The 26198-nt window shown below is 44.7% G+C and overlaps 1 protein-coding gene across 1 annotated transcript in view; it reads right to left on the bottom strand.

Annotated features, from left to right (window-relative positions):
* LOC117362256 (tumor necrosis factor receptor superfamily member 10B-like) overlaps window positions 1-25674 on the bottom strand; it is a 94471-nt gene extending 68797 nt beyond the window's left edge. The window contains exon 1 of the mRNA XM_033948361.1: window positions 25345-25674. Within this exon, the coding sequence (XP_033804252.1) occupies window positions 25345-25383 (39 nt within the window). The 5' untranslated portion in view covers window positions 25384-25674. The remainder of the gene's footprint in view (window positions 1-25344) is intronic.
* Between the last annotated feature and the right edge of the window lie 524 nt (window positions 25675-26198).

Below are 26198 nucleotides of genomic sequence, written 5' to 3' on the forward strand. Positions count from 1 at the left end.
TTTATTCTGTTATGCAGATGCAGATAACATCTTTGGGAGACCACCGTGCGTGAAAGTGTTTTTTTTTAATTTTGGTTGGTTCCTATATTATGAAATAAGCCACCAATTGATAAACATAAAAATAGGCTATTAGGAATTATGACTGGGATAGCCATCCAAATGGTCACAAAAAATTGGAAAAACTTTGATCGCTTGAGTTTTAGGTTTTTGGTGGCATTCATTATGCCTTTGTTACAGGATGGAAAAAATGGTAAATGATCAACGGGGTATTACTAAGGTATTTCAATTTAGATGGGGTCCATTGACTAACTTTATTAAATAATAACTGACTGATTTTATATACTTCCGGTTATAACTTACACATCTAAAGGGTGGGTGGGACGGCTGGGAATATCTTAGATTTTCATAGATGTTAAATTGGGAATGAATATGGAAGGAATCTTTATATAAATATTTATGTTTTGTTTTGTGGAGTTTTTTCAGTCAATTGGGTGGGTGGGTGGGAAGGGTAAAAGTGATTGTTCATGTTTTTCGGAAAGATAAATGTGCTTTTTCTTGATTCATTATGTGTACATCTAATTGTTTATTGCACTGTTGTTGGTTTGGAAAATCAATAAATATTTTTTTTTTAAAAAACCTCCCATAATTGATTAGAACAGAGGGAGATTTGAAGAAATTTAGGACTTTGTTAAAAACATATTTCTTCACTCTGGTGTGGGAAGGATTTTGGATTGTGTCTGTATGATGTAACATTACTATGACTTTGTACGTTTCTCTTTGGTATAGTTGGGTTAGGTCTTTCTTTAAATGGAGTTTCTTTTCATTTTGTTGTTTATTTTATTAATCATTGTAAACAGTTACGATCTGACTAACCCAGGTGGTAGATCAAATTTTAGCAACTGATCAAACAATGAAACAGTAACTCTGAAAAACTTAACAGAATGGGACCAAATCTGGCATGAGGGAAAGACATCTCCAAAAATGGCAAAAGTTCAAAAAATGGGCAAGATCAGACTGAGGATTCCAGAGAAATAAAGGGCCTGTTTTACAAAGCCGCGCTAGCGGCTGCAGTGCGGTAACGACCCCAAAGCCCATAGAGATTTAAAGGGCTTCGGGGCTGTTACCGTGCGGCTTGTAAACCAGGCCCAAAGTTCCGCCAAAAATGATATAATGTTTTTCTATGGGAAAGACCATTTCAGCAGCTGCTGAAACACTAAATACAGTATATTGAAACACAGCAGTTATACACAGAGAGAGAGGCACACATCCAGAGAGGGGCCGAAAATAATTCATCCGCCACGGTACACAGGGATTACGCACAAGTTTCAAGTTTTTATTGAAATTGGATGCTATCGCTTATACAACTTCTAAGCGATTTACAGATTTTAAATGGGGAGAACAATTAAAAATAAAAAAGTCGCCAAAAAACAATGCAAATAAGAAGATTAAAACAATTTAAGTAAATGACGTTACATCAAGAGACACCAAGACCTAAAAACTTACCCGACACAGGAGGGATACGAGGTAAAGCACAGTTACTTACCGTAACAGTTGTTATCCAGGGACAGCAGGCAGATATTCCCACATATGGGTGACGTCACCGACGGAGCCCCGCAGCGGACAGCCTCGAAAGCAAACTTGCTTGAAGATCTCGAACTTTCGAGTGCTGCACCGCGCCTGCGCGCGTGCCTTCCCGCCCGAACTAGGGGGCGCATCTCCTGAGAGGATCCTCAGTTCAGATACCTAGCCAAGAAGCCAACCAGGGGAGGTGGGAGGGTTGTGGGAATATCTGCCTGCTGTCCCTGGATAACAACTGTTACGGTAAGTAACTGTGCTTTATCCCAGGACAAGCAGGCAGCATATTCCCACATATGGGTGACCTCCAAGCTAAGTAAAAAGGGATGGAGGGAAGTTGGCAATTTACGAAAAAAGATTTTGCAAAACAGATTGGCCAAAATGGCCATCCCTCCTGGATAAAGTATCCAGACAATAATGAGAGGTGAAAGTATGAACCGAGGACCAAGTGGCAGCCTTGCAGATTTCCTCAATAGGAGTTGAACGGAGGAAAGCTACAGATGCCGCCATAGCTCTAACTTTATGGCCCGTCACTCGACCTTGTAGAGGAAGACCAGCCTGAGCATAGCAAAAAGAAATGCAAGCAGCCATCCAGTTGGAGATGGTACGCTTCGATATAGGATGACCCAACCTGTTTGGATCAAAGGATATGAAAAGTTGAGGAGACGTTCTGTGAAGCTGAGTGCGTTGCAGGTAGAAAGCCAAAGCACGTTTACAATCCAAAGTATGAAGAGCCGCCTCTCCTGGGTGAGAATGAGGCTTTGGAAAAAATACAGGTAGAACAATAGACTGATTGATGTGAAATTCTGAAACAACTTTAGGCAAGAATTTAGGATGAGTACGGAGAACAACCTTGTCATGGTGAAAAACAGTGAAAGGTGGATCAGCCACTAGCGCTTGTAACTCACTGACACGACGAGCAGAAGTGAGGGCGATCAGGAACACAGCTTTCCAAGTGAGATACTTGAGATGAGCTTTGTCAAGTGGTTCAAAAGGAGATTTCATAAGTTGAGCTAAAACAACATTGAGATCCCAAACCACAGGAGGTGGTTTAAGAGGAGGATGAAGATTGAGAAGTCCTTTCATAAAACGAGAAATCATAGGATGTGCAGAAAGGGATTTTCCATCCAAAGGCTGATGAAAAGCAGCTATAGCACTAAGATGGACTCGGATAGATGTAGTCTGAAGTCCAGATTGTGATAAATGAAGTAAATAGTCCAGAACTGATGTCAATGAAGCAGATCTGGGTGGTAAATTATGTGTAGAACACCAAGCAGAGAATCTTGTCCACTTTTGACCATAACATTGCCTAGTGGATGGTTTTCTGGAAGCAAGTAAAATATCTTGTACAGACGGAGAGAATTGAGAAAAGTCTGTTAAAGAGAAAGGTACCAAGCTGTCAAATGTAGAGACTGTAGATTGGGATGAAGCAAAGATCCTTGATTCTGCGTGAGTAGAGAAGGAAATATTGGTAGAAGTAGAGGCTCCCTGGTGCTGAGTTGAAGTAGAAGGGAGAACCAAGGTTGCCTGGGCCACCGAGGAGCTATCAGAATCATGGTGGCATGGTCTGATTTCAACTTGACCAGAGTCTTGAGAATCAGAGGAAACGGAGGAAAAGCATAAAGGAACTGATTCCTCCAGTCCAGTAGAAACGCATCCACTTCGAGACGTTGAGGAGTATAGATGCGGGAGCAAAATTGAGGCAGTTTGAAGTTGAGCGGTGACGCAAACAGATCTATCTGCGGAGTCCCCCAACGAGCAAAAATTTGGCGAAGAGTAGGAGAATTGAGTGTCCATTCGTGAGGTTGTAGAAGACGACTCAATTTGTCCGCCAAATAGTTGTGTTGACCCTGAATGTAAACTGCTCTGAGGAAGATGTTGTGGAGAATCGCCCACTGCCACAATTTCAGAGCCTCTTGACAGAGGGAGTGAGATCCCGTCCCTCCCTGTTTGTTTACATAATACATGGCTACTTGGTTGTCGGTACGTACTAGAATCACCATGTCGTGAAGAAGATGCTGAAAAGCTTTGAGAGCATAGAATATCGCTCTGAGTTCCAACAGATTTATAGGACACCTCCGGTCTGCTTGGGTCCAGAGCCCTTGAGTGCAAAGACCGTCCACATGGGCTCCCCATGCATACATTGACGAGTCGGTTGTGAGGACCTTCTGATGAGGAAGAGGGTAAAACATTAAACCTCTTGAAAGATTCAAAGAGAGCATCCACCAACGGAGAGACTTCTTTAATGAAGGAGTGATGGAAATTAGTCGAGTTGGTGGGTCCACTGATTGTTGCCATTGAGATGCCAGTGTCCATTGAGGAATGCGAAGATGAAGCCTGGCAAAAGGAATCACATGAACTGTAGAAGCCATGTGACCGAGCAGAACCATCATTTTCCTTGCTGGAACAGTGGAAAGTTGGAAGAATTGTTGAGAAATTTGAAGGAGTGCATCCTGACGTGGTTGTGGAAGGTATGCTCTCAGATTGATAGTGTCCAGAGTTGCTCCTATGAACTGGAGAGACTGAGAAGGAGTCAGTTGAGATTTGGGAAAATTGATGTGAAATCCCAGACTTTGAAGAAAAAGAATAGTCTGTTGGGTCGCTACAATAACCCTTGAAAGAGAGGGAGCCTTGATGAGCCAGTCGTCTAGGTATGGAAATACTTGGAGACCCTGGTTGCGAAGAGCTGCAGCCACAACCACAAGGCATTTTGTGAAAACCCTGGGGGAAGAAGCCAGTCCGAAGGGGAGAACTCTGTACTGAAGATGAAGATTTCCTACTTGGAATCTGAGGTACTTGCGAAATGCTGGATGAATGGGGATATGAGTATAGGCCTCTTTGAGATCGAGGGAGCACATCCAATCCCCTTGATCCATCAAGGAATATAGAGTTGGCAGAGTGAGCATTCGAAATTTCTCTTTGACTAGATATTTGTTGAGAGCTCTGAGATCCAAAATCGGTCGCAAATCCCCCGTCTTTTTGGGAACTAGAAAATAACGGGAGTAAAATCCCGAGTTCCTTTGGGAGAGAGGAACTTCCTCCACTGCTCGCAGGAGAAGAAGAGCCCGAGCTTCTTGAAGAAGAAGAGGAAGATGCGACTGATTTGAAAGACACTCTCTTGGATGGCGATCTGGAGGCACCTGAAGGAGTCGAAGAGAGTATCCCTCTCGTATGATGGTAAGAACCCAGATATCTGATGTTATGAGCTCCCATTGATGATAAAAATTGGACAGGCGACCCCCTATGGGGAGGGGAGAATTTGGAAACAGAGAAATTTGAATGCTCAAGTCGAGATTGTCAAAAAGACTGAGCAGGCTTAGTGGTAGCAGGGGTCTGTGACTTTTGTTGTCGTTGTTGTGGAGGAGGCCGACGAGCAGGAGGTCTAGAAAAAGCAGGAGTTGTTTTCTGAGGATAGCGACGTGGAGTTTGTTTGAAACCTCTAGTTGGTACAGATTTAGGTTTTGGACGAATGAGGGAAGCAAAAGAGCGCTCATGTTCTGAAAGACGCTTTGTAGCTGCCTCAATTGAGTCATCGAATAATTCATTTCCTTGACAAGGAAGATTAGCCAATCTATCCTGAAGGTTAGGATCCATGTCCACTATCCGTAACCATGCTAATCTACGCATGGCTACTGCAAATGCCGAGACTCTAGAAGAGAGTTCAAAGGCATCATAGGAAGCTTGTAGCATGAAAAGTCTCAACTGGGAAAGAGTCTTAAGGATATTTTTAAATTCTGATAGACGATTGGTAGAGATGTCCGGGTAAAAGGAAGACAAAATCTTTAAAAAATGATTGAAATAGGACGTAAAAATGTAATTATAATTCAGAACTCTATTTGCCATCATAGAATTCTGGTATAAACGTCGACCAAATTTATCCATGGTACGGCCTTCCCTACCAGGAGGAACTGAAGCGTAAATTTTGGAGGGATGTGCTTTCTTTAATGATGACTCTACCACTAGAGATTGATGAGAAAGTTGAGACTTTTCATATCCTTTAGATGGAACCGTTCTGTAACGAGATTCCAATTTAGATGGGATAGCAGTGATAGAATAAGGAGTTTCCATATTGCGAGTGAAGGTCTGCTGGAGAACAGGAGTCATCGGCAATCTGAGTGACTCTTTAGGAGGATGGGGAAGCTCCATATCCGCCAAGTACTCAGGAGTATATTTAGAGTCTGAATGAAGGTCTAGCTTGAGAGCTTGGCCCATATCAAAAATAAATTTGGCAAAAGAAACTGATTTTGGGTCAGATGATTCTTCAGGAGAGCCACTGCGAGATTTAGGTTGAACTGAGTAGGATGGAGAATTTTCTCTAGAGTATGTGGAAAGGTCCGATTCCATACGCATAGTGGCAGAAGAAGCTGTACTGTGAAGTGGAGTAAGAGAATGTTTCCTCTTCAGACTCCTGGATGGAGAAGTACCCGGTGTACGTGGCACAGAATGAGTCGAGGTGTGTGGAGAACTGTCTCGACGGACTGGCTTCGATGGGGTTCTGGATCGAGAAGGGCTTCGAGTGGAGGCTCGATGTCGAGATCCCTGCTTCGTCTTCGAAGAACGAGACAAAGAAGCCTCGGTATCCAAGGTCGAAGACTCCTTCCGAAGCTTGGAGGCAACATGTCTTGAATGCTTCGACCGATGCTTCGGAGGAGGTGAGCCCGTAGACGACTCCGATGAAGAAATGTTCTTCGGTGTTCGGGATCGGCTTCGGGAGACTGGAAGCTCCGGTTGAGTAACAGGCTGGTCAGCCCGAGGCAAGGTCGAGGACGGGACCAGTTGAGCCACTAAAGAAGTAATCTGAGTGGTGAGGATAGATTTTAACATGTCCTCCAGCATCGGCACCGAGACAGAGGGTTCTGACCTCGTATGTGCAGCAGTACGCTCCGAAGAGGGCGACCTCGAAGGTGAGTATTCCCTTATCTTGGAGGTACGCTTTGAAAGTGGGCGCGCCGAGGACTCTGGTGGCTTTTTGGATACGGCACCTGAAAGGGAACTCGGAGACTTACCCCCCGTAGAAGGCTTCGTGGAAGACGTCGTCTTCGAGGCAACCAAAGTAGAAGAGGTCGAGGCCTTCGAGACCGAAACTCCAGCCGGAGTCTGGGTCGAGGCCTTCGAGACCACAGGTGTCGAGGTCGTCGGAGTCGAGGCCTTCGAGACCGGTGCAGCCGCCACGGTCGAGGCCGGCTCCGAAGATTGCTCCATACCGAAAAGTTGAGAAGAACCCAGGCACTGTAAACAACGGCAGTGGGGATCGGTGACCGAAATCACCCGATTACACTGTCGACAACGTTTAAACCCGGTAAGAGGCCGGGACATGGAAAAAATAAAGTCCGTGTCGAACGAAGGAGCCTAGGCCTAGGCCCAAAGCTCGACGGCCGAACTGAAAAGGAAAAAAGTATATACTTTTTTTTTTTTTTTTTTTAAACGAAAAAGAAAAGAATAAAGATAAAATGAACACAGCGACCGACTTTAAAATAAAAGAAACAGCCGCGGTGATGAGAAGGCAATGCTGCAGAGAAAGAAAACGTGTCTTCTTGTCTCCGCGGAAATAAACGAACTGAGGATCCTCTCAGGAGATGCGCCCCCTAGTTCGGGCGGGAAGGCACGCGCGCAGGCGCGGTGCAGCACTCGAAAGTTCGAGATCTTCAAGCAAGTTTGCTTTCGAGGCTGTCCGCTGCGGGGCTCCGTCGGTGACGTCACCCATATGTGGGAATATGCTGCCTGCTTGTCCTGGGATAAAAATTCAATCAGCATAGGATAGAAAACGAGTAAGGAACAAACAGGAGGAAGGAGGGTACAATGATTTGATTCTTTTAGGAACAGAGCTGGAGAATTTTGCAGAAGAGTTCTTTAAATGGGGGCAACATCCCCCTCTCCCACCCTGCTGAGCTGGCTCTTAGTGATTCAGATTAGAGAATGACACGGTGACAAAATTCATCACCGTTCCCGTCCCCTTGGATAACCGCGGGAAATAATCCCATGTCATTTTCTAGTGTCTATTTCATCCTCTGTCCTTCTACACCAGCATTCTTCAAAGCAAAGCTTGCGGGTCAGTGGTTGTGGCCATTCATACTCTGATTCTTATGTGAGCCAAGGATAATGAAGCCATTGTGACATCACTGATGTGATTGGCTCTTAGGCACTGGTGGAATGAGGCATTATGACATCACAATATCTGCTCTGGATACCAGAGACTGTCATTCTGTAGTGTCTGTTTCAACCTCAGTCCTTCTACACCAGCATTCTTCAAAGCAAAGCTTGCGTGTCAGTGGTTGTGGCCAATTATACTCTGATTCTTCCCTCTCTCCTTAAAGAATAACATGAAGATGGTTTCCCGCGGTTATCCACGGGGACGGGAACGGTGATGAATTTTGTCACCGTGTCATTCTCTAATTTCAGATGTGTATTTCATTTTCGCTGTTGGAAGTTTTACTGTGAAACCTATGGACAGAACCATATAGCTCTCTTGCTCCATTTTGGTGAAGGCGCAGGCACCCATCTCTCCTCTCCACCCCCCTCCCAGTGTGCAGCGCTTCCATTCCATTCCATCTAATGTTCCTGGCGCAACCTCCAAACTGCTATGCACCAGGGTCAGCTCTTCCCCCGACGTTACTTCGTGGACCCGCGCCTAAGCGACATCAGAGGAAAGGCCGACGCTGGCGTAACAGCAGCTTGGGAGTTGCTGCTCGTGCCAGGAATGTTATAGAGGTACGTGGGGGAAGGAAGAGGCACGTGCGTGATGGGTGGGGAAGAAGCATGTGGAGGGCGGAGAAGAGGGCAGGTGCGAGGCACCACCACCTCGGGTGTTTCGCTCCCTCGCTACACCACTGCTCTTACTAGTTGCTACGTATCGTGTCACCTAGTGACCAAGGTATTCTACTTCCTACTGCTGGAAAAGCACAACCATATTTGATGCTCTCTCAAAGACGCAGCGAGACCCGGAAACCTGCAACAAGCACAATATTTGATGCTTCGAGACAGTGGCACACTGTAGTTACACCTAACATCCATCTTTACTGTAATCATAATAAAGCATAATACATACATTTGCAGGGGCTGCATTTTCGATAGAATGTCTAAGTCCGATTTTGGATGTTTCCTGCAAGACGTCCAAATGTTGGGGTAAGGAAACATCCATTTTAAAAACCGCTAGATGTCTAGTTATTATTATTATTTTAAATGGCCTATTTTAGACTATTTAGCTGTCAGAACATCCAACCTTAGGACGCCTAACTTTTTGGACCATTTTCGACCACAAAAACGTCCAAATAAAGACCATTTGGATGTGGGAGGGGCCAGCATTGTTGGCATATCTATGTGGCTGGTCCATTACAGAGCAGTGGGGAACTTTAGATGGCACTGCTGTGAACTTCAACAAAAACCTACTCTGACAAAATAACTTAGACACTCGGGAGAGTAGGCTTCACCATCGGTCAGACTTCTACAGCTCTCCAGTTTTTTCGGCCTTTACAACCTTTCTACTTACCACTTTGAAGATGCCAGATACATCGAATAAATATTCAGAATGCAGGAAGGAGGATGAGTACACTGGATCCTCATGAACTGTAAAATCTCAGGTGTCTCTCTTTAAACAAAGAAATTCACAGATCCCTGGAAGGCTTCAAACCGCTGAGGGCACACATCTCCTTCTTAAACAAATAACTCAGTCCCGAGGCTCATGTGCAGATTCCATCCCTACTTCTGGCAAGAAGCCAAAAAATTCAAAACAAATCCCTTCCTCTACAAAAGCCTTGTAGAGGAAGAGATTTGTTTTAAATTTTTTGGCTTCTTGCCATAAGTACGGATGGAAGCTGCACAAACATCAACGCAGCTGCCATAAGGCAGTAAAAGGGGCCAAAAGAGACTACGAGGAAAAAATAGCCAAGGAGGCGAAAAACTTCAAGCCGTTCTTTCGATATATTAAGGGGAAACGACCCACGAGGGAAGCGGTGGGGCTGTTGGATGACGTGGAATAAAGGGAATGCTAAAGGAGGACAAAGAAATCATTGACAAACTGAACACATTTTTTGCGTCTGTATTTACCGAAAAGGATATACACAGCATACCGGAACCCATTAGGCTATATGCTGGAAAAGAAGATGGGAAACTGACACAGTTGACGGTCAGTCTAGAAGAGGTATGCAAGCAGATTGATAGGCTTAAGAGCGACAAATCTCCAGGACCCGATGGCATCCATCCGAGAGTCATCAAGGAACTGAAAGGGACTATAGCTGAACTGCTTCAGCTAATAGCCAATCTGTCGATCAAATCGGGAAAGATTCCGGAAGACAGGAAGGTGGCGAATGTTACGCCGATCTTCAAAAAAGGTTCAAAGGGAGATCCAGGAAACTACAGATCGGTGAATCTGACCTCGGTACTGGGAAAGATGGTAGAGGCGCTGATAAAGGACCGCATCATTGATCACCTTGACGGACACGATCTGATGAGGACCAGCCAGCACGGTTTCAGTAAAGACAGATCTTGCCTGACGAACTTGCTGCACTTCTTCGAGGGAGTAAACAGGCAGATAGACAAGGGCGACTCGGCTGACAGTGTATATCTGGATTTTCAGAAGGCATTCGACAAAGTTCCACATGAACGACTACTTAGGAAAATTGCATGCCATGAAATCAAGGGTGAAATACTCACATGGATTAAAAACTGGCTGGAGCATAGGAAACAGAGTGGGGGTAAATGGACAATTCTCGGACTGGAAGAGCATCACCAGCGGGGTGCCGCAAGGCTCAGTGCTTGGACCTGTGCTCTTCAACATCTTTAGAAACGATCTGGACATAGATACAACGAGCGAGGTGATTAAATTTGCTGACGATACGAAGCTATACAGAGTAGTGAAGACACAGGGGGATTGCGAAGATCTGCAACGTGACATATCAAGCTCGAGAAATGGGCATCGACATGGCAAATGAGGTTCAATGTGGATAAGTGCAAAGTGATGCATATCGGGAACAAAATTCTCATGCACAAATACAGGATGTCCGGGGCGGTACTTGGAGAGACCTCCCAGGAAAGGGACTTGGGAGTTCTGATCGACAAGTCGATGAAGCCATCTGCACAATGTGCTACGGCGGCGAAAAGGGCGAACAGAATGCTAAGAATGATCAAGAAGGGGATCACGAATAGATCCAAGAAGGTTATCATGCCGCTGTAACGGGCCATGGTGCGCCCTCCCCTGGAGTACTGCATCCAGTACTGGTCACCATACATGAAGAAGGATACGGTACTACTCGAAAGGGTCCAGAGAAGGACAACTAAAATGGTTAAGGGGCTGGAGGAGTTGCCGTACAGCGAGAGATTAGAGAAACTGGGCCTCTTCTCCCTTGAAAAGAGGAGTCTGCGAGGGGACATGATCGAAACATTCAAAATACTGAAGGGAATAGACTTAGTAGAGAAAGACAGACTGTTCACCCTCTCCAAGGTAGGGAGAATGAGAAGGCAATCTCTAAAGTTGAAAGGGGATAGATTCTGTACAAACATAAGGAAGTTCTTCTTCACCCAAGTGTGGTAGAAAACTGGAACGCTCTTCTGGAGTCCGTCATAGGGGAAAACACCCTCCAGGGTTTCAAGACAAAGTTGGACAAGTTCATGCTAAACTGGTGAGACTGGACTCATTTGGAGCACTGGTCTTGACCTTGGGGCCGCCGTGTAAGCGGACTGCTGGGCAGGATGGACCATTGGTCTGACCCAGCAGCGGCAAATTTATGTTCTAAAAATTTTCCCTGCACGAGCAGCATTACAAACTTGCTACCTGTGTTGCCTCTCTCTGATGCCACTTCTGGGCCCCGCTCCTTGGAAGTGACTTCAGAGGGATAGCCGACATGATGCGGGCAGCAAGTTCATGATGTTGCTCGTGCCTGGAAAATAAAAAATGTATACGGGAAAGGGTGGGGACGCCACCACCCCAGCTGCCACTCACCCTCGCTATGCCCCTGATAAACGTGGTTAGTAAATTTAAATAATAAATCAATCTGTAATCTATTTGTACTGGCAGCTAATGGCTTCGTTTTTATTATTCTTTCCAACCAAATGAAATATTTGGGAATGACTCCATTCAAATACTGCCTTCTCTTTCCTCCAGGTCATAAACACTAGAGCAGGGTGCCCAAAAGGTCGATCACAATCGACCGGTAGATCGCGTTGCCTTAGTGTTCTACTTGATTACCGACTCGGAAGCGCCTAGCTGACCAACTTCCCCCACCCGACGTCAATCCTGATGTTGGAGAGGAAGTTCCAGGCCAGCCAATCGCTGCCTGGCTGGCCCGGAACTTCCTCTCCAACTTCAGAAATGACGTCAGGGAGAGGAAATCTGGTTGGCCCGATGCTTCTGTGTGGAGAAGCAGGGAGAGCTTGGGGCGGCAGTGGTGGTTTGGAGGCCTGTTCCCCGATGGCAGTGGCAGTGGCTTGGGAGCAGGCAGGGAGACAGAAAGAAGGGGGAGCAGGAAGGCAGAAAGAAAGAAGGTAAAAAAGAAAGAAAGGAGGGACAGGAAGACAGAAAGAAAGAAAGGGGAGGGGGGCAGGGAGAGAGGAAGAAAAAGTTGGCAGAGAGAATGAGGTCTGGAAGCATGTAGCGGCTGAAAGAAGGGAAGAAATATTGGATGCAGTCAGAAGAATAAAGTGCAACCAGGGACTCATGAAATCACCAGACAAAAAAGGTAGGAAAAATTATTTTATTTTCAATTTAGCAATCAAAATGTGTCCGTTTTGAGAATTTATATCTGCTGTCTATATTTTGCACTATGGCCCCCTTTTATTAACCCGCAATAGCAGTTGTTAGCACAGGGAGCCTATGAGCATCGAGAGCAGCACAGGGCATTCAGCGCAGCCCCCTGCACTAAAAAACGCTATCGCGGTGTAGTAAAAAGGGAGGAGGTATATTTGTCTATTTTTGTATAGTTGTTGCTGAGGCGACATTGCATAAAGTAATCTGCCTTGACCTCTTTGAAAACCTGCAGAATATAAATGATAATTAACATTTTCTCTGCGCACAGTGTGCTTTGTGTTTTTTTTAAATTTTATTGTTGGTAGATCATTTTGACTTGCTCATTTTAAAAGTAGCTCACAAGCCCAAAAAGTGTGGGCACCCCTGCACTAGAGAATGACACGGGGACAGTTTACTGCGGTAAAACGTGGTCACTGCAGTAAATCTGCAGGAATGGAGACATTTGCAACTGGTTTACCGCAGGAATGGGGACAAGATCTTTCACCGTCCCGCAGGAATGGGGAACAAGACCTTTTACCGCCCCGTGGGAGTGGTGAAAAGTCTTATTCCTGTGGTAAAAATATTGTGCCCGTGTCAAACTCGGCATCTTCTCCCCAGCTCCTCTTGCGCTTATTTTACCTTTAGAAGCCAGCCATGCCACGATGAAGACAGAAGGAACCCAAAACTAAAGCCTGAGACCAATGTGATTTGAAGAATAAAATTACCAGAATATTTCAGATTTGAAATATGTATCCTGCTAGAGCTGGTATTAGACATAACTGGGGACCACAAAGCCCAGGCTGTGCTTCTTTAGCTTCCAGCTGGCTTAGGGCTCTCTCTATGACCAGAGGGAAGTTTCCCTAGTTGCACTCCCCTAACACTATTCCTGCCATGTGTGACTAAAGTATTCTGTTAGCTTGATTTTTCTATGTAGCATTCTGTAGTGATTTGATTTGTTCAGTTTTCACAACAGTGAAGGGGATATTTGTGAAAGGGAGGGAGACAGGGGTTTTGTTGATCTTTGCTATGTATTATTTGTGTTTATAAAATGACAATTATACAGAATATTGTCTCTTTTTATACTTTAATAAAATAAGTTCAGTATAAAATCATAACTATTTGAGGCTTGTGAAGATGGGATCTGACAGTTTGCAGGGCGGGGACTGAGCTCGCGTGGACGGGGCGGAAATGGTGATAATTTTTTTCCCTGTGTCATTCTCTAATAAACACACACAGTCAAAGCGTGACCACACACAGAGGTTAGAAAGAATTTCAATGCTGTACATGCTTTCACCACTCCTCTGTGTCATGCTTTTAAGCAAAGCACTAGTAAGACACATGGACATGGACAAGGAAACTAAAAATTCATACTCTAACTTTGGTTGTAATTTGAAAGGAAAAAAAAATAATAATAAGAATGCCTGGGTGATTGATTTATTTAAAACATTTGTAGCCCACATATCAAGGGAAAAGGAAAGAACGTACCAAGCCTTGAACTACAGTAGAGCAAACAACAAAAAGAGGCAATGGAGATGTCAAATCCAACTAATGGTCAGAATGTCTTTTATTAATGGTTAACACTATAGAACAATGATTAAATCCTAAAAATGCTAAAACAAAAAGTCCCGACTAGGATCCAAGTTTCACGACTCTGTCGCCTTCCTCAGGGGACAATAGTGAACTTGAAATGTACTGCAAACGGTGCATGTAAATGTGTCTGATTCTCTACTCCATGACAGAAATGCCAAAAAGTTGGATTTGACATCTCCAGTGCCTCTTTTCGTTGTTATACCACATATCAAACATCTAGCGGGTAACAGGAGCACAAACATGGTTAAAACAAACATTAACAGCACCTAAAAAGACAGCATATAACCTACTATCCAAAACCTGTGCTTGGAACAGTTAAAGCAGTAAACTACCAATTTAAACATTATTCACGTTTGGAAAAGCCGAGCGAAAAAAAATGCGCTTTCATGCTTTTCCGGAAAAAAAAAAAAAAAAAAAGAAGTCAGGAATTAAACGAATGGAGTCTGGAATTGAATTCCGTAATATCGGTCCAGTCACTTGAAACATTCGGGATCGATTCACAACTTTAGTGAATGAGCGTAAGCGAGGGACAGCCAGAAGGTTCCTAGCTTGTGATCTTAAAGGACGACATGGTACATATGTCTGCAGCAAGGAGGTAATCACCCTTGGTAACAGGTCGCAAACAAATTTAAAAACCAAGGTCAATATCTTAAATTTTAATCCGCAAGCACAGGTGTAAGATGTGAGCAGCGAGGCAGTCTTGCTATTATCCTAGCAGCTGTATTCTGAGCCACTTGTAGTGCTCTTAAAGAGTTCTTCGGCAGACCACAAAAAAAGAGAGTTACAATAATCTAAATGCGGCAAGACATAACTTTGCATAACCAGTCTGAAATTAGCAGATGACAGCAAATCACGTAATTTTAGAATCATTCTGAGCTTGAAAAACACAGTTTTAACTACTAATGAGATATGACTGCGGAAATTTAAAGATGAATCCAAAATAACCCCCTGACTTTTAATCTCTTGCTGGAGCTGGATGGTTAACATCTGCGTATACAAAATTTTGTGGGGTACCCTCATTCCCAGCAGACGAAAGCCACAAAATTTTTGTTTTTGCGACTTGCGACATTTGGACTTAAACAAGTTTGTCGTTGTCCTCGATCTGATCTCATCCAAGTAATGTGATGGATTAAGTAGGGGTCTTATAAGAACCCGAAATGAAGATAACAAGGTAAGAGGCCTATGCTGCAAACAGGAGCAGGTAAGTAGATTTGATTGAGCGGCCTTGGCTGTAGGCAGGCCCAGAAGCTGCCGCTGCTACATGTGTGCAGCCTGTAGGCCATGGGGAACTCTTTCACCATCTCTGCAACTAGCCATGTAATGCCATGATTTCATCTTCATAAAGTAGTGCCATGTCATGATTGAGATAGGAACCCCAGGGACTAGTTGAAGGGGGGGGGGAAGGAAATTACGAGGTATTTGATGCAAAAAAATTCTCTCTTTGGTCACTGTGGTAAAAGCTCCGACGCTCATAGGAATTCTATAAGAATTGGAGCTTTTACCGCAGCAGCCTGCGGTAAAAAAAACAAACTAACACAGCTTGATAAAAAAAAAAAAAAAGGGGGTATATTTGGTGCTCAACATAAATCATTTAAACGTAAGCTAGGCACCCTAGTCTCACCACTGTTCCTGCCTGGTTGCCCTAAACCTGCAGTGTTGTGTCTTCACTGAGAGCCGAGATCTGCGAGCTTACCCCTACTCGGTCCTAAACCATTAGTGTCACATCTTCAGTAGAGCCAGAAATACTGCATCCACCACTTCTCCTCCTTGTCTTAAACCTGCAGTGGTATATCCTCGTTAAGACCTGGGGGAACCCTGAACTAGAGAATGACATGGGGAAAAATTATGTCCTCGTCACCGCCCCGTCCCCAGACCACCATCTTCTGCACCGCCCCGTCCCCAGACCACCATCCTCTGCACCGCCCCATCCCTACTGTCCCTTTCACCACCCCGTCCCCGTCTCTGCCGTCCCCTTCACCGCCCCGTTGTCTCTTTCACTCCCCCGGCCCCATCCCCGTCTTCAGCGTCTTCTCCTCTCCATCCCCCCACCCCCAGCACCCTTCAAGCGGGCCAGCAGCTCCCTCCCACCGGCCAACCGTGCATTTCCCTCCCTCCCTTCTTTTCCCTTACCTTGTCTTGTTAAAACGCGCGTTTTCTATAAGGCTAGGAGCTGTATTACAGCCAGAGCCTTGAAATCGCGTCGGGTTGCCGGCTAGAAAAGTCTCCTCCGATGCAACCGGAAACAGGAAGTTGCGTCAGAGGAGACTTTTTCCAGTGTGCAACGCGACTTGACTTCAAGGCTCCGGCTGTAATACAGCTCCTAGCCTTATAGAAAACGCGCGTTTTAACAAGAAAAGGTAAGGGAAAAGAAGGGAGGGAGGGAGATGCATGGTCGGCCAGCCGGCGGGAGAGAGTGGGCTTCCGCTCATTCACCGCGCGTTCCAGATGGTTCACCGCCCCGTGCTACCATTCACCGCCCTACGGAGCAGTGAATTGCCTTGTCCCCGAACTTACAGTGACCATTTTTTTTGGTCACCGTTTTGGCGGGTTACCCGCAGGTAACCGCCACCATGTCATTCTCTACCCTGAACCATTAAATCTTATGAACAAATAAACCACACAGCTAGGATTCAATCAAACATATAAACAAAAAGCTGTGAAAAATCTTGATAATGAAAACCAGTTATAGCAAGTCCATAGGTGTTCAGGAGGAAAAGCCTCAGAGCCCCGTTAGGGAGGAAGCCCTCTTCTAACTAGAAAGGGCAAATCTCACAGGCAGAAAAACCTCCATTTAGCCACAAGGACAAGTGAAATAGGTACACAAACAGTTAAATGCTTTAAAGGCATTATTCATTCAAGGCAGTCACTGTGCCAAACATTAGAGAAGTAACAATAAACATATCTTGAAATGTGTGGAAAGGCAGCCAGGCTCCTATCGCCACCGACGATGGCCAAGCGTTTCGCCTGGCAGCTGAAGAAAGCAGAGCTTTTCAAAACCGTCACTACTGTGCTTCAGTGCTGCCCTGAGCCATTGCCACTCCTCCTTAGCCCAAACCTACCATGCCACTGAACTCAGGCCAAGTGCTTACCGAGGAGAGAGAGCAAGAGCAAAAAGGTAGAAGGAGGAGGGGCCTTTTCTTTCAACTTTTTTTTCGTTTTCACTTGGAAGGGGACAAAGAGGCTCTTTGGGGGGGGGGGGGGAACAGTGAATTGGAGTGCTGGAAGACCAGGATAAGAGTGGGTAAAGAGAAAAGAGAAGGAATGGAGCAGAGAGGGCACGATGGGATGGGTAACAATAAGATAAAGGGGGCAGGAAAGAAGAGTTTGGGCACGAGGTGGATGCTGTTGAGCACAGTATGCAGGAGACGAAAGATGACAGAAGGGATATTGGCAGGACTTAATTTGTGGGTGAATAAACTGAAATGCAGTTCCACCACTTACTTTCAGACAGAGAATCAAGGATGTTCTGCTCTAGTCCCCACCCACCTCCCCCTACTCAAAGAACAGTTAAGTTCTGGAACTCGTTGCTAGAGGAGGTGGTTACAGCAATTAGCATAGAAGGGTTTAAGAAAAGGTTTGGACAAGTTCCTGGAGGAAGGAAAAGTCCATAGTCTGCTATTGAGGCAGACATAAGAACATAAGAATTGCCGCTGCTGGGTCAGACCAGTGGTCCATCGTGCCCAGCAGTCCGCTCATGCGGCAGCCCTAAGGTCAAAGACCAGTGCCCTAACGGAGACTAGCCTTACTTGCTTACATTACAGTTCAGCAGGAACTTGTCCAACCTTGTCCTGAATCCCTGGAGAGTTCCGGTTTTCTACCACTCTCTGGGTGAAAAAGAACTTCCTTACGTTTCTACAGATATATCCCCTTTTAACTTCAGAGAGTGCCCTCTCGTTCTTTCTACCTTGGAGAGGGTGAACAACCTGGCTTTATCTACCAAGTCTATTCCCTTCATTATCTTGAATGTGTCGATCATGTCTCCTCTCAGTCTCCTCTTTTCAAGGGAGAATAGGCCCAGATTCCCTAATTTCTCACTGTACGGCAATTCCTCCAACCCCTTAACCATAAGTGATGCCACTGCTTGCTCTGCTGGATCAGTAGCATGGAATGTTGTTACTATTTGGTCTCTGCTAGTTACTGTGACCCAGATTGGTCAATGTTGGAAACAGGAGGCTGGGCTAGATGGACCATTAATCTGACCCTGTATGACTGTTCTTATGTTCCAAGCAGTGCAGGGAAGAGGAAGGTAGGCCTTGAGCCTGGAGCACAGCAGAGAACAGTTGACTGTAATCCCTAATCCATTCCCTCTTCTCCTGCTCCTGGCCCACCCAAGACTTTCCCAACTCCACAGTTCCACTTACTTTGTATTTGAAAATTAAGTCCAGGATACTAGAGATGTTTTGGCAAAGGAACGCGAGATATGATTATGTGGCCACCAAGTCTCTTTTTGGTTTGGTACATTTACTGAATCCTCTGCTTTGAAACTACACACCGTTGTATGCCAATCTATCCAGAAAGTCATAAAACAACCAAGCATACAGGACAGGCTAGTTAGTTCCTACCCACTGCCATAACAGAGGGGCAACCAGTAAAAGCAAAAGGACAAACCTCCACCCCCTCATCCAGGGCCTGCACATGGCCTCTATTGAAGAGCCTCCTCTGCCAGCTAGCTGGGCTCCTCCTGGATTTTAATGTTCTCTCTCAGACGCAAAAGTCTGCCAGGAATAAACCCACCCATCCAGGGGTACTTGGTTTGGTTGTTTCCTTCTTAAGATGGAGGAGCTGCCGTGCAGTGAAAGATTAGAGAAACTGGGCCTCTTCTCCCTCGAACAGAGGAGATTGAGACGGGACATGATCAAAACATTCAAGGTACTGAAGGGGATAGACTTAGTAGGCAAGGACAGGTTGTTCACCCTCTCCAGGGTAGGGAGAACAAGAGGGCACTCTCTAAAGTTGAAAGGGGATAGATTCAGTACGAACGTAAGGAAGTTCTTCTTCACCCAGAGTGGTGGAAAACTGGAACACTCTTCCGGAGGCTATTATACGGGAAAAAACCCTCCAGGGATTGAAGACAAAGTTAGACAAGTTCCTGCTGAACAAGAACGTGCGCTGGTAGGGCTAGTCTCAGTTAGGGTGCTGGTCTTTGACCAGAGGGCCGCCACGTGAGTGGACTGCTGGGCATGATGGACCGCTGGTCTGACCCAGCAGCGGCAATTCTTATGTTCTGCCTCTTCACTCTGAGGTTGTGGGATTAAATCCCTTGTGACCCTGAGCAAGTCACTTAGGGCTCCTTTTACAAAGCTGTTAGGCTTTTTTTTTTTTTTTTTTAATTTAATTTTTTATTGCCAACCACTGCGTTAATTAGCTCTGACGCTCACAGAATTCCTATGAGCATCGGCACTAATACCGCTGTAAACAGTGATTTTAAAAATAAAAAAAAGCCTTATGCAGCTTTGTAAAATAAAAAAAGGGGGGGGGGTTAATCCTCCATTGTCCCAGGTACAAAATAAGTACCTGTCCTGTATATATGCAAACCACTTTGAGTGTGGTTGTATAACTACAAAAAAGCGGTATACAAGTCCCAATCCCTTTCATAAATACATAGATAAATGTATTTATTTATTTAATTTTCTATATTGCCCTTCACACTAGCATCAGAACAGTTTACAATAAAATTAGTGAATTCACTTACTATTTATTTATTTTATTAATTGATTTGTTGATTCAATTTTCTATACCATTCTCCCAGGAGAGAGAACGGTTTACATGAGTTTATTCAGGTACTCCAGCATTTTTCCCTGTCTGTCCTGGTGGGCTCACAATCTATCTAATGTACCTGGGGCAACGGGGGGATTAAGTGACTTGCCCAGGGTCACGAGGAGCAGAGTGGATTTGAATGCACAACCTTAGGGTGCTGAGGCTGTACCTTTAACCACTGTGCCACACTCTCCCCTAAGCACATCTTCTCCTTCCCACAAGAGACTTTGAACCCTATAAACAATAATGAGGGTTTTGGTTTGTTTTTTTTTTTAATGCATATATTTGCACATAGGTAGACACAGATGGAGTGGAATGGTACATGGACTTGTCACGCCACTGGAGCCTGTGCGCATCTGAGAAACCGAAAGCTATGCCGTTGGTAGTTTCACTACTAGCAGGGCCTCCCAGTGGAGATGTCAGACTAATGATGTACCACTCATCTGGGCAGCAGCACATAAGAACATAAGAAACGCCTTCACCGAATCAGACCTTTTTGGTCCATCCAGTCCGGTGACCCGCACACGCGGAGGCCAAGCCAGGTGTTCCCCGATGAAGACCTGTTTACCTGTATCCATCAATGTGATTTGCAAGAAGGTGTGCTTCCAACTTGCCCTTGAAACCCAGAATGGTGGTCTCCGTCACAACCTCCTCCGGGAGAGCATTCCAAGCGTCCACCACTCGCTGCGTGAAACAGAACTTCCTGGTATTTGTCCTGAGCCTGTCGCCTCTCAACTTCAGTCCATGACCTCTTGTCAAAACGTGAATAACGATGCTTCTCGCTCTATTTTGTCGAATCCTTTTATTATTTTATAAGTCTCTATCATATCCCCTCGCAGTCTTCTCTTCAAGGGTAAATAAGCCCAGTTTTATGAGGCGTTCTTTGTAGCTCAAATTTTCCATACCTTCTACTAGCTTCGTAGCTCACCTCTGCACCCTCTCCAGCAGGGTCACATCCTTCTTTAGGTAGGGAGACCAGTGCTGGACACAGTACTCCAGGTGTGGCCTGACCATTGCTCTGTAAAGCGGCATTATGACGTCTGCCGATCTACTCGCGATTCCCTTCTTTATCATGCCCAACATCCTGTTTGCCTTCTTCACCGCCGATGCGCACTGTGCCAACGGCTTCAGGGTCCTGTCAATCAGTATCCCCAGATCCCTTTCTTGTTCGCTCTTGCCCAATGTCACACCTAACATTTTATATTCATGTTCCTTGTTTTTCCTTCCCAGGTGCATCACTTTGCATTTCTCTATATTAAACATAGGCATTTCTCTATATTAAACATGGGCAGCGTTGGATGCAGAGGATTGCGTCTGATGCGACAACAGTTACCATCAAGTTTATAATACTGTGTGGAAGATGGCACCTATCAGTTAATGCATTTGTGAACAAAAATTCTAATCTGTCCTGCCGTAATCCTGCCTTTTGTGATGTTATGGCAAGAGGCAGTACTGGGACCTGAGCAAAAGGCAGAAGGTGGTTGCTTGGGGAGAAAGAGTTAAAAATAGCTCTCTAGAATTACTCAACAGGCAATTTTAGCTGGGTGTAAACTGCACTAATCTCTTACATCACCAGCAGCCATGCAGGGTGCTCTAAGAGTTACCGATGGCAATCTGCATTCCAGAGCGGCACACCCACAAGCTGGGCTCCTTCTGTGCACATGACACATGCCATGGAGATCACAAACACCTAGTGCTTTTGGGTTTCAATCAATAAAGTACCCCCAATGCAAAAAAAAAAAAAAAAGATACAGGTGTCTATTGAATGAACACTAGAAAACACCGTTTCTGCTAGTGCTCTCTCATCCTCCCCATCTTGACTTATATCCTCCACTTAGTTTTTGTGCCTTTTCTGTGCTAGCAATCATTAAGGGCTCCTTTATTTATTTATCTGGATTTATAATAATAATAATAATAATAACAACTTTATTCTTCTATACCGCCAAAGTCGTGAGACTTCTAGGCGATTCACTTTGAAGAGAGCTGGACAATCAGCGAATTACAATAAGCAGACAATCAGAGAGTTAAATATGCAGATTCTTAAAAATACTTAGAATACAATATACAGCGAATTACAATGTACAGTTGGATTAAATTATAACATTATACGCAAGGGTGGTCATATTACTAGTAATAGAATTGATTTTGATGTTTAGTGTGGATACTGTTTAGGTGATAAATCTGTCAAATAATGCAGTTTTAATGGCTTTCCTGAAAGCGTCGTAGGTCAATCTAGCTCCATTAATGTAGTTGTCTAGCCAAACTTGCTGTTTGCATGCTTGGTACGTTAAAGTCCTATCCAGAAAGGTTTTGTATTTACAGCCAGTAATGCTTGGGTATGCAAATAGGTTGCAGTTTCTGGTTAGTCTTATGGGGCTATATAGTACGAAATGGGCTAGTAGGTATGTGGGAGCTAGTCCCTAAACCAGCTTGAAACATACGCAAGATAACTTGAATATTATTCGTGCCTCTACTGGCAGCCAGTGCAGAAGTCTGTAGTAGGGACTAACATGGTTGCTTTTTTTTTAGTCCATCCTCCCCGATGATTTTTACACCCCGAATCACAGCCGACCCAATACCAAAATTCTATGCAGATCTTGGGTAACGATCCCCCTCGTCTATTAAACTGTGTTAGCAGTTTGCAGCACAGAGAGCCGCGCTGAATGGCCCGCGCTGCTCCCGACACTCATAGGAACTCTATGAGCGTTGGGAGCAGCTCAGGCCATTCATCGCGGCTCACCGGGTTAAAAACCACTATTGCCATGTCCTTAAATCCTCTATTCTGCTGCCTTGGTTAGGCTCTGCTCTGCCCTGGCACGATCTTCTGATCCACTGCTTTGCCTCACAAGGTAGGAATTTTTTTTTTTTTTTTCCTTCACAGTAAAGTTGGATCTGATTCTTCTCTGGATCCAACTTTGTTAAGATCAATCTGCCTTGGACTGTTCAGAGGCAGGCCAAGACAGGATCAGGACACCTCCAGATCCAACTTTTATAAGAAGAAAAAAAAATCCCAACATTTTAAAAGAAAAAAAAAAAAATTAAGTGTAAATAAAAAGTAAATAAGCAAGCCGGTAAATAAACAAATGGAGACGTGGGCAGGGCCAGGGTGGGGCCAAAGGGCCCAGTATACTTGTGTGCCTAGGGCCCTCAAAAAAAAACAAAAAACAATTAATCCTGCCCTGCAGATACAAGATATGTTGTCTTAACATTTAAAATCCTCAGATTCATAAAATTACCAGGCAGATCTGCGAAACATCGAAATAATGATCAATAGAAAGAGAGGATCAATCTCTCAAAGGTGTAAAATACAAGACGATTCATCTGTTCCTGTGGATGGGCAGACTAGATGGGCCATTTGGCTTTTATCTGCCATCATGTTTCTATGCTTCTAAATGACAAAAATATGGAATTTACTCCCCACAGAGATTCGCACAATCTCCAAATATGACTTATTCTGAAAAAGCCTATAAACTTGATTTTGTCAAAGTACTTACAGGAGGATTAGCTTCAACCAAGACTCCAAATATAAGCTTAATAGTATAGAAAAATACTATTGTCAATGTATAACCTAAATCTCTTCCATGTCGTATGTACCACTATACAACTCTATAATCTGCAATTTCAGAAATCTTGCTAAGAATATAACCAATTTTCTTCAACACTGCCTTATGTAATATAAATATGGCTGTAACCCACTTTGAAATCCACTCTGGAGGATTTGGGGGGAGGATAAAAGGCCACACAGCATGACAAATATTATACACGCACCCCTGTAGCAGGTACTGTTTATCCCACACACACCCATCTTCAAGATGTGAACCCCCTACACATATACAAATTCTATATTATACACACACACAAACACTCATAACACATGCTGTCATCTGCTTTTGATATGATTGATACTAAGGTGATCAGTGGCGTACCTAGCATATGTGACACCCGGGGCCCATCAGTTTTTGACACCCTCCTCCCCATCTATATGAAAAATATGATTTTTAGTAACAATCCACATATCGCACAAGAATGTATCTAGGAAAAGGCAGCATCTCAAAACACTGCAGTGAGCACTAGAACACCAACACACACATTGTAAAACGAAACAAGCTAGATCCCGCACAGTCAATTGATCCTGCAGTCAATGCCAACTGAAAACTATGTCCTTTTCATACACACAGAACAGAGATACGCCCTCATCCAATATGGAATAATCAAACTAAAAATGAAAATATGTAGACAAAAATTAAACTGAACCGCCAAGAAACCAGACTCTGCATACAATGCAACACCACAAAAAGTGACAATGTCCCCTAATACTGTGCAAAATATAAAGACAGTAGATGTAAATTTGAAAAAACTGATACATAACAATCACCACTTTACAAATTAACAAATAAAAGTAAAACAAATAATGAGAAATAAGAAAATACCATTTTATTGGACTAATCCATTTTTCAATTAGCTTTTCGAGGCCAAATCTTTCTTCAAAACAGTACAGTACGGTATACTGCTGATATGGTACCCTGTCCTGACCTGAGGAAAGGGGTTTAGTCCAAAAAAATTGTGTTATTTCCATTTCCTATTTATAAACTTTTATCAATACAATACTACTTGATTCTAAGTAAAGCAACAAAAAAATATTTCTACCTTTTGTTGTTTCCGCTTTAATCATCTTCTCTTTGCTCTTTTCTTTCTATACAGCATTTGTCCTCTCTCCCTTCCATGCAACATCTGCCCTCTCTTTGCCCCTTCCACCCAGCTTCTGCCCTCTCTCTCTCTACCCCATCTACTGCCCACCCTCTCTCTGCCCCTTCCATCTACTGTCTACCCTCTCTCTCTTCCATATGGCATCTTCCCTTCAATAAACTGTATATCCTGTGTCCCTTCTCTCCTTTGCACATGATTCATTTCAGCTTCACCCCCTCTCCATTTTTCTGTCTCCATCCCCTCCCCTATGCTTTGGCATCTCTTTCTCTTCTCCTTTCCTTCCCACTCCACACCATGGTCTAGTATCTCTATCTCCTTCCCTTCCCTCCCCCCATGCCATGACATCTCTTCCTCCCTCTCCATGGTCTGGTATCTCCTTTCCTTTTTTCCTTTCCCTCCCTCCCATGGACTTGGCATCTCTGGTTCCTTTCCCTTGTCCTCCTTCTCTCTCCCCAATTGGATACTACAGCAGCAGCATGTTTCTCCCCCCCACCCCTTCCCTGTGCAGCAATAGTATTTCCCTGCCCAGCATTTCTGGCTGGTTCCCCTGCTCAAAGCCGCAGGTGACTACACTTCACACTATCCACGGCTGACGTAACTTTGAGCAGGGGAGCCGGCCAGAAGCTGAAGAACCGCAGGCGTGAGCACCTGTGGATATCTCTGTTTCTTCACCGTCTACACTTTTGTTCAATCTTTATCTGGCATCATTGGATAAATGTACCATTTCGTAAATTAGGCATTACTTTCCTACTACACTCTTTTACCGTACGACTCCAGTGCCAAAAACCCAGGACTTATCCTCTAGCACTCCATAAACAGCCTGGGCCCCCGTCCACCAGGCTACCCTCCCCCCCCCCGGGATTTCCAGGCCACCCTTTAGGCTCCTACGTGCACTCAAAAGTGTTACCAAGGAGAAAAAGTTACGTTACTACTTTGGCTACACCAGCGGCAACCGCGTCGTCAATCCCAGAGCGCTCTCCGCATAAGACGACAATTACCAGGCACAAAAAAGCGGTGAAGCCGAAGATCCAACTCATCCCAGGCGTCTTCCTTGGACGGTCCTAGGTTCCGGGGAACAGAGCCATCGCTCCAGCCGCCGCCCCCGCCTCGCGCACACTGAGCTTTGAATGAGCTCGCGGAAGCGAAAGAGCGCAGAAGCTTCCTGGGAACTTTTTTTTCGTACTGGTCCCGCCCCAATCTCCACAAAAAAACTACAGTACAGGCGTTCCCGTCCTTGCCTCAGACTCCCCACTAGAGAATGGGGGGGGGGACTTCCGACACCCGTCCCGTCGAATTTTGTCTCTATCCTTGCCCCCCATTCCTGTAATAGCTGCCCTACTGTCCAAGCCTCCAACACTTATGATTTTTAAAAGGGTTTGAAGCTTGTGCAGATGAGGACAGAGCTTGCAGGAATAATAATAATTTTATTCTTAGATACTGCAGGGCAGGGACAGGAAAAGAACTCGGGGGCGGGAAAAATTTGTCCCGTGTCATTCTCTACTCCCCACCCTCAGTTTGCATCATATATTCATGGACTTCCTTTGGAGTTCTCTTCTGCAGGAATAGGAAATTCATGACGGCAGAAATAAAATAATTATTTTGTGGACCAGCAAACTACTAAGACTGATTTTTTTTTAAACCATCTCCTCCTCCCTCCCCTTGAGCTCAGTCCTGCAAACCATCTGATGCTATCTGCACAAGCCTCAAGTAGTTATGATTTTATATTGAACGTATTTTATTAAAGTAGAAAAAGAAACAATATTCTGTGCAATTGTCATTTTATAAATACAAATAATACAGAGCGAGCATCAACAAAACCCCTGTCTCCCCTCCCCTTCACATATATCCCCTC

Source organism: Geotrypetes seraphini, chromosome 6, assembly GCF_902459505.1.
Source record: "Geotrypetes seraphini chromosome 6, aGeoSer1.1, whole genome shotgun sequence".
Classification (NCBI taxonomy): domain Eukaryota; kingdom Metazoa; phylum Chordata; class Amphibia; order Gymnophiona; family Dermophiidae; genus Geotrypetes; species Geotrypetes seraphini.